This window comes from Vigna radiata, unplaced genomic scaffold, assembly GCF_000741045.1.
Source record: "Vigna radiata var. radiata cultivar VC1973A unplaced genomic scaffold, Vradiata_ver6 scaffold_23, whole genome shotgun sequence".
NCBI lineage: Eukaryota > Viridiplantae > Streptophyta > Magnoliopsida > Fabales > Fabaceae > Vigna > Vigna radiata.
The window spans coordinates 2,942,461-2,952,542 of NW_014541837.1; the positions used below are offsets into that span (position 1 = coordinate 2,942,461).

The 10,082-nt window shown below is 33.4% G+C and overlaps 1 protein-coding gene across 1 annotated transcript in view; it reads left to right on the top strand.

Moving 5' to 3' along the window:
• Window positions 1–9,371: 9,371 nt before the first annotated feature.
• Window positions 9,372–10,082, top strand: part of LOC111240686 (pentatricopeptide repeat-containing protein At2g15630, mitochondrial-like) — a 4,483-nt gene continuing 3,772 nt past the window's right edge. Inside the window, exon 1 of the mRNA XM_022776216.1 lies at window positions 9,372–10,052. Within this exon, the coding sequence (XP_022631937.1) occupies window positions 9,372–10,052 (681 nt within the window). The remainder of the gene's footprint in view (window positions 10,053–10,082) is intronic.

Sequence of the window (10,082 nt, forward strand, 5' to 3'; positions counted from 1 at the left end):
CTACAATTCTCACTTACAATGCTCTTATTCAAGGATTGTGCAAAAATCGGGAAGGTGAGCATGCTGAAGAGCTCCTCAAAGAAATGGTAAGTAAATGCATTACTTCAGCCCAACATTGATACTTGTGAAGTTTAATGGGCAATACAACAAAAATGGCGCGATATTGGGGGAATACAACAAAAATGGAGAAAAAGAGTAGACTTACCGGGGTTTGATGGGCAAGAACCACACAGTTGGATCAACAGGGCAAAAGCACAAGTTGCTGAAGTGGGTCAACATGGTGAAGAGGTTGAAGAAGACGTTGCTGAGGAGGGTGGTGAAGGTATTGTAGTTTGTGAACATGTTGTACATGAGGTGGGTGAGGAGGATGTTGATCTTGGTGCAGTTTCTGAACATGGTGCAGATGGTCAGGATGATGTTGGTGAGATGGTGTAAGGGATGGGCAGGATGAGTTTGATGCTAGTAGTTGGATAAAATCTGATGAAGACGCATGTGTCAGTGAAGATGATTTAGTGGATGTTAGTGTGCATGGAGATGAACAACCCCAAGAAGACCACTGTGAANGTAGTTTATTTGTTGATGTGGGTACAACAAGGGGATGTAATACTGAAAAAAAGCATGTACAGGCCAGGGGATTATCTGATACTGAGTGAGAATATGATAGTTGTGGCAGTATTTATTTAAGTGATGACTCTGATAATGAAATAGTCTGGTATGGAGATTTTGGAATCTTCTCAGAGCCCCTAAGTATGAAAGAATATAAATGGCAACTGGGGACATACTTCTCTTAAAAAAAAGATTTCACTGATGCAATTAGAACTTATGCAATACACAATGGTAGGAAGTTGAAGATTTTTAAGAATGACAACAGAAGAATATGCGTCAACTGTTGTGGTTCACNAGGGAAATGTGAACATGTTGTACATGAGGTGGGTGAGGAGGATGTTGAACTTGGTTCAGTTTCTGAACATGGTGCAGATGGTCAGGATGATGTTGGTGATGATGTAAGGGATGGGGAGGATGAGTTTGATGCTAGTAGTTGGATAGAATCTGATGAAGACGCATGTGTCAATGAAGATGATTTAGTGGATGTTAGTGTGCATGGAGATGAACAACCCCAAGAAGACCACTATGAAGGTAGTTTATTTGTTGATTTGGGTACAACAAGGGGATGTAATACTGAAAAGAAGCATGTACAGGCCAAGGGATTATCTGGTACTGAGTGGGAATATGATAGTTGTGGCAGTATTTATTTAAGTGATGATCCTGATAATGAAATAGTCCAATATGGAGATTTTGGAATCTTCTCAGAGCCCTCAAGTATGAAAAAATATAAATGGCAATTGGGGACATACTTCTCTTAAAAAAAAGATTTCACTGATGCAATTAAAACTTATGCAGTACACAATGGTAGGAAGTTGAAGATTTCTAAGAATGACAACAGAAGAATATGTGTCAACTGTTGTGGTTCACAAAGGAAATGTTCATGGTACGCATATTGTGGATATAGGAGTAGTTAATGTACATGGGAGTTAAGGAAAATTGTAGACACTCATACATGCAGTAGAGAATTCAATATTGGTTTAGTTACCTATAAATGGTTAAGTAGTAGGTTAGATAAGAGCATGAAAGCAAATCCAGATATTAATATGAAAAACCTGCACAATAAATTTGGTAAAAAATATAACATTGGTGTGTCTAGGTCTACAACAGGTAAGGCAAAAGTTATCGTATCCGCCAACATTGATGGTTGTTTCGAACAACAATATGAAAGATTGTATGATTATGCACACGAGTTACTGAGATCAAACCCTGGGTCAACAATTAAAGTTAATGTAGAACCAAGTGAGGATAAGGCCATATTCAAGAGAATGTATGTGTGTTTCAAAGCATGTACGAACAACTTTGTATCTTGTAAGCCTATTATACATTTGGATGGTTGTTTTTTAAAAGGGAAATATGGAGGTGAACTTTTAACTGCTATTGGAAGAGATGACAATGACCAGATGCGTCCGTTAGCATATGCTGTTGTTGAAGTAGAGAATAAGGAAACATAGACTTGATTTTTAGAATGGTTAATTGATGATCTTGGAGGTGGGGGATTTTGTTCAAGGTGTACATTTGTGTCAGATCAACAGAAAGTAAGTAATTGTGTACCTTTTATTCATTACTTTGATGACCATGCAAATTTAAGACTGATAGTTTCTTTGTTTATTGTGATAGGGACTTATGCCAACTTTACAAGGTCTTTTGCCTGGTGTGGACCAACGCTTTTGTGTCAAGCACGTATATTGAAATTTTAGGAAAAATTTTGGTTGCTTAACTCTGAGACAATTACTATGGAAGGCAGCACCATCCACACACCTTGAAGCATGGGAGTTAGTGATGCGACAAATCAAGGACGTTAATGAAGATGCATTCAAACACTTGATAACTATTCCACCAAGGCAAGTATTCAAAACTGTAAATGTTGTTTCATGTTTTGTAAATGTTTGTTTGTTTTCCAAATGTTTAACTTCATATTTTTTCAGATTTTGGTCTAGATCCAGATTTATAGGGAGACCTGCTTGTGACACACTTGTGAATAACATTTCAGAAGCTTTTAAAAGTGTCATCTTAGATGCAAGGGGGAAACCAATCATAACAATGTTGGAAGAGATTCTTATATACCCGATGAAGAGGTGGTCATCCAATAGAGAGAAGATAAGTAAATTTGAAGGTCCGATTTGCCCCAAAATTCAAAAGAGGCTACAAAACGAGTTAGAGAAGACCAAATATTGGATACCTAAGTATGACAACTACTATCATGGACTTGTTTATGATTTTGCATTCAACTGTTTCATTTAAGCTTCATTGATTATTATTTTGCAGTTGGTCAGGGATGCAAATCTTTGAGATCTGCCATACATCCAACATAATTGAAAAGTATGTGGTTGATGTAGAGAAAAGAGATTGTAGCTACATGAAATGGACAGAAACAGGAATTCCTTGTTGTCATGCAGTCACAGCCATGAGATTTTTGAACATGAATCCAGAAGATTTCATCCCGCATTGGTTTAGAACATCCACGTATGAAGAAACATACATTTCAATCATTTTCCCTCTCAATGAACCTCATCTATGGCAAAGGACCTCATATCCTGATATTTTGCCTCCACCAAAACGGGTGTTTCCAGGAAGACCAAGAAAAAAAAAAGGCTGAAGAGTTGGGAGCAAAAGAAGGATGATACACAACTTGGACAAAAAGGAATCCCTAAGAGATGTTCCCTATGTAGAGAACTTGGGCATAGAAGAACTAATTGCCCATAAGCAACTCAACAACAACACCAACAAGGTACATCACACTCCACTCAAGCAAGTCAACAACAACAAGAAGAACCTACACCACACCCCACTCAAGGAAGTCAGATTACTCAAGAACCCCAGATTGATCAAATTAGAGCACCACTTTAGATTGTTCCACTTTCAAACATTAAGTACATCTTTGTTGTATTTTGGATATGTACTTTGACTTTCTGACATGTATTTTGCACTTAAAATTTTGGATGATATGTGACTGTATTTTGGATGATATGTGATTGTATTTTGGATGATATGCGACTGTATTTTGGATGTTATATGAAGTACTTTGGATGATATGTGACTATATTGTGATAGCCATATTAATTTGGCTTCTCAGATTTCAAACTTGTTGATATTAATTGTATTGTCATAGCCATATTAATTTGGCATCCCTGATTTCACAGTTGATTATATTTAGTGTATTGTGATAGCTATATTAATTTGGCATCCCTTATTTCACAGTTGATTATATTTAATGTATTGTGATAGCCATATTAATTTGGCTTCTCAGATTTCAAACTTGTTTATATTAATTGTATTGTCATAGCCATATTAATTTGACAACCCTGATTTCACAATTGATTATATTTAATGTATTGTGATAGCCATATTAATTTGAAGTAACAAACACTTGAGGTAATGAAAATTACACTTCTTCATTAAGTAGAATGTCATTACAAGCATAATCTCATTACAATCAGTTTCTCATTCATTAGGTAACAAACAAACATTACAATTTAACCAACTTCTTCATTACAATTTAACTAACATAAGACATACAAAGATTATATTAATCAATCCTATTATCAACACCCAATTTCGTCCGGTGACTAAAATACACTTTTTCTCATTCTATCTTATTTTAAGTCTTTTTATCATTTTTATTTTTATTTTCTTTTTAGTATTTTATTTTATTCTACTTTTTCTTTCATAATTTTCATTTTTAATTTTTTTCTTTACTTTTTATTTTTTAGTCTTGTTTTCACATAATTAATATAATTAAGAAAAGAAAAAAACAAGAAGAAAGGAAAAAGGGTTGAAACGTTTTTTCTTTAATATGATTTATTTAAAAAAAAACGAAAAAAAGGTACAAGCAGTACCATGAGCATGCACACACACTCTCCTTTTCTCGACACACTTCTGCTCCGCGCAACCCGTAACCACCCCCCGACACATTACCCACACCACGCTCTGCATCCTCCCAAGTTTTGCTGACTATTTTCCCAATTTCTCCAAGGGAGCCCACTCACTCCTGAGGAGGAGATTTCTTCCAATTCATCTCTCGGGCTCTCTCTCTCTGAGAGAACACAACACTTGTCATCTTCTCTACACATTTCACCTTTTTCATTCTTCCTTTCCCTCTCCTTCAACTCGACACTTTCCAAACTTGACACCAGGGCCAAAGTTCCTTCCTCAACTCCACTCCTTCAATACCTTCTCCTTGCCCCCATCTTCTCCTTTGCAGCTAACCAGCATAATCATCTTCAAGTCCTCCTACACTAGAGGACTCTCCATTCTCACCATCAATCATTGACTGGCTAAAACCTTTTCTTCTTTTCCCAAAAAAGAATATAAAAAATGTTTTAAAGGTTTAAGCACGTGTGTGATCGTTCACATCATCCTCGTGCTGAGATCTTTTCTTCTTTTATTAAAAAAATATATCAAAAAAATGTTTTAAAGATTTAAGCACATGTGTGATCATTTGCATGGTCCTTGTGGTAAGACCTTTTCTTCTCTTCTAAAAAACAATAAATAAAAATGTTTTAAAGGTTTAAGCACATGTGTGATCGTTCGCATAGTTCTTGTGCTAAAACCTTTTCTTCTTTTTTCTAAAAAAATAATATCAAAAAATGTTTTAAAGGTTTAAGCATGTGTGTGATCGCTCGGATCGTCCTCGTGCTAAGACCTTTTCTTCTTTTAAAAAAAATATCAAAAAATGTTTTAAAAGTTCATGTGTGATCGCTCGCATCGTCCTTGTGCTAAAAAACATTTTCTCTTTCTTACATAAAAATACCAAAAATACAAAAAAATATATTTTGTCTCTTTTGATTTTTACCTTTTAGGGGAAATTAAACATTTCAAAAATCACATTCTATTCGTGTATTTAATTAAAGGTACTGTCTTCAGGCAGACATTGTAAGGTGCTAATACCTTCCCTACACGTAACCGACTCCCGAATTCAGAATCTGGTTTTTGTGGACCTTGCCTTGTCATTTTATGGTTTTTCCATAGTTTTCCAGAATAAACTATGGTGGCGACTCCAAAACTTTTTCAAACTCGTTATTTTTTTTGGATCGTCGTCCCGTCGCGATTCCGCATCAAACATAAATATATTATTAATATATAAAATTTTATATTACTTTTATTACTAAAGGTATTTTAGTAATATATAATTTCTACTAATTAAACCATCTTTTTATCTGTCACATGGTCAAATTTTACATTAATTCTTACAAACTTTACTTTAAAATCCCCTCTCACTCACCTCCAAATTCACTCAAATAAATAACAAAAAATTTACACTCAAATCCCTTCAAATCAATCCACTCACTCTCCCCAAAGTAAACACACTCTTAATTTTTAATAAATTTGTAATTTTATTCCTGGCAACTTTTATAATAACTTTCTTCTTCTAATCAATAAAATCATAGTATTTGAGTGTTTATATGATTTTCATTCTATCGAAAAGGAAAGTTATGACAATGTTTCTTACATCAAGGTAAATTTGCACCTAATTTAATAAAATTTCCTCACGTTACTATTCTATTATGCATGTAATTATACAGTACAAATTTTTTTTCACTTTCTACTTTTAGAAATAAAAAAATCATTTGTATAATAAAAATTATATAATTATTTTTATATAATTTTACATTTACATACTAACTATTTTTTNNNTNANNNTTNNAAGTTAGAAATTTATTAACAGAACAGTAATTTATCAACTATTAATTAACTTATCAGTTAATTTTAAAAAATATTTTTATGCTAAAAACTATCATAAAAAATCATTCCAATTATGTACGAAAAATTAAGAAAGAAAATGAAGGCATAAAAACCAAAAGAAATGGAGAAAAAGTGAACAGAATAAAGAAAAAATTAACGTATTTAACTATATTATAAATATTTTAATGCAAAATTTGCATTTATATTATAAAATTAGTTGTCATAATTAATTTAATAATATTTATCAATTTTATTATTATTTTTAATTATCTATTATTATTATTATAATACTAATAATAATAAAAAAAGTAATGATAACATAAATATACATAATTGGTGATTATTTTATTTAAGGTAGATCATAATAAATCATTTAAGAAACGCATTGTTAAATTACGTTATTCATTTTTATAAAGAAAAAAAAGTATTATTATATAATAAGAAAATGAGTGGATTTGAATCACTGATAGAAAAAAGAAAAAAATGAAATTATTTAGATTAAAGCAAAAGTAGTAAAAGTAAAAATATAAAAGGTAAAATACATTTTTTGTCCTAGTTTTGGTTACAAATATTCGAAATGGTCTTCATTTTATTTTTCTGTTCAATATAGTCCTAAAAAACGTAATTATGTTTAATTTAGTCCTTTTTCTGTTTGTCCAATGTAGTCCTAAAGAACGTAATTTGTGTTCAATTTAGTCCTTTTTACAAACTCCGTGAACCACAAACAAGGACTAAATTGAACACAAATTACGTTCTTTAGGACTACATTCAACATAAAAAGAACTAAATTGAACATAATTACGTTCTTTAGGACTATATTGAACAGAAAAATAAAATAAAGACCAATTTGAATATTCGTAACCAAAACTGGAAAAAAAAGATATTTAACCAAATATAAAATATTAAAGCTGGTGAATAATCTAATTGATATAATATGTAAAATAATATATTTATCGGATAAGAAATTTAGTCTTATCATTACATTCTTTTTAGATGAATATTAAATCTTAATGAAATTTAGTTTCATTATTTATATTTAAAAGCCATGATTAAGTGTCAAGAAGAATAAAAAAGAGAAGAAAAAGTTGGGCATGAGGAAGAAAGAACATAGAAAAGAAAAAAATTAATAAAGATTTTTTTGTCATGTTAAGTTAACTTTTTTTTTTCTGTTATTTAATGAAAAAGACTCAATTAATATAATTATACCACATGAGAATATAATAGAGACGTTTTTAAAAACCGTACTAAAAAATACAATACTCTGAGTATGAGAAAAAAAAAATTAAATCTATATTTTATATATTTTATATAATTTTATTTTAAAAACTTATAAGATATATTTTTTAAATATTTGTAGTATCTACAAAAAATACTCTAAATTTTAAAATATCTATGCATATTTTGTATTACATAATATAGGAATTAATTTTTTTATTAACGAGTAAGTACTCTCTGTACTGTTATCATCCTTAGTTATATACAATATATTGATATTAATATTTAAAATTTATTGATATTATATATTTATATAATATTTAATGTTTTAAAATATTATCATTTTAATTTAACTTTTAATTTAATCAGTGACCACAACAATTTCGACCAGTGGATTTTATAAACATTTGTTAAGTTTGATTAATTTTTTAAACTTATCTTAGTATGGAGCAGTGCTTTTTAGTTATCATCTCGATGTAAGCTTAATCTTTGTTTCGGCTTGTAAAAAGAATTGATCTTTGGGTTGTTTGAGTCTTTTATTTGTCAATTCCAAGCCCTATCCAAAGGGAGTCAGGTGGCTCGGTCCTCTCTTGTATAGTCTCCAATTAGTATAAGAAGATTAGATGTTAGGAGAAGAGTGAGAAAGGGTAGCTGCTTNTTCTTTCAAAGCCTTTAGAGACTTTTACAAAGAAGTTTCATGTCATGGCATAGCCTTCCTTCCCTGACTCAGACTCAAATGCAATCATTCCCTCCCTCACATGCATTTGCAACAGATTGTAATTTAGACCGGTCGTCTACGGCCATTCTCGACATCTTCTTCTTCCTTAAAGATCGCTTTTACTCCAGTTTAGTTTAAACTTTTGTTCTTGTTTTCTTCTCATCTTTTTTTATTATTTGGACTCAAGTCCAATTTCTTTAATTAAGCATTTCTTTTATATATTTGTAATATGTGTAAGTCATGTGAAACTTTTAGTTCTATGTAATTACTTTTGAGATATTGAATTAATTTTCTAAAGAATTTCAAAATTAATTCCTTGAAAGAGGCTCAAGGATCACCTTCCATCCATTTTACCATTCTTCTCATTCTCCATTGTCAGATTTTCTCACTCCTCCACTTAATCACCAACGTACGCCAATCCACTTCAGCCGCGCGACTCCACCTATCACTGCCACACCAGCGCTTTCCTTGCAGCGTCATACTTGTCATTTTCGCATTTCATTCATCAGCCTCAGTCGAAGCCACAGACCTTTCCGCTTAGGGTTTCCTTCGCGAATCTCTCCTGGCGAGCTTCAGTTTCACAGATCCACAACCACACACCGCGTCAGCTTCACAGGTCCATCTTCTTCTCACCAAATCTCACCTTGACCGATGGATTTCGCCCTATCCTTTATTTTCACCGTTTAAAGTCGATATTCATTCCATTTCACCGATTCAATCGGTAAAATCTCCCATTCCACCGATTAAAATCATTTCTCCGCCGCTCAAACTTGCTTCCGCGTCAAACCTCAGGTTTCTACCGAACAAACCCTCGAATCCGAGGTTTGTTCACTTCCTTCCCCCTTTCCGATACCAAACTCTAGGGTTCCTAGTTTGGTTGCGTCTTCCGCTGCTTCTCGGTGTTTCAGCTCGATCAGCTCCCCGCCGATCTGCCTCGGAGCGGAGTCATCAGTTTCTGTAATACTGCTGCTAAGTTTGGTTGGCGTGGCAAAGTATGTTCATCGATTCAGTGTATCTCATCCTTTACCAATTAATCTTGTGCAGTTCAATTTCTATATTATAGACATGCCTTGAATTTGATTTTCCACCTACATTAATTCCGAACCCTTCATCTCAATTCTGAGTTTCCGCTGAGATTTCATCACCCATTATGAAATTCTTTAAAATCTTCAAATCCAAACCCTTTAGTCTTCGAACTTTCAATTCCCTCTCCCTTCCCACAATCGTTTTACCAATCACAGAATCCGAACTTCTAAATTCCATAGAATCTTCTCACTGGCATTTCATCAAACAGGCTGCGCCACACTACACTCCCTCTCTTCTCTCCCCAACTCTAACCTCCCTCCACCACAAACCCCAACTCGTCCTTCAGCTTCTATCCCATCTCAACGGCCATTCCCTCGACTTAACCACCTCTTCTCTTGCTGCTTGCATCCTCTGTCGCCTACCATCTCCCAAACCCTCTATCAGCCTCTTACAGAGCCTCATTCTATCTTCCACTGCCACCAACAGAACAATTTTCCATGAGTTGGAACTTTCCCTTGACCGCTTGGATGCCAAGACTAATCTCATCTTTGACCTTCTGGTGAGGACCTATTGTGAACTCAAGAAGCCCAATGAGGCCTTGGAGTGTTTCTACTTGATGAAGGAAAAGGGTGTTAAGCCCAACATTGAGACTTGTAATCAGATGTTGAGTCTGTTTTTGAGACTGAACAGGACTCAGATGGCTTGGATTTTGCATGCTGAGATGTTTAAGATGAAGATAAAATGTAGTATGTACACTTTCAACATCATGGTTAATGTGTTATGCAAAGAAGGAAAGTTGAAGAAGGCAAAGGAGTTTATTGCGTACATGGAGGCT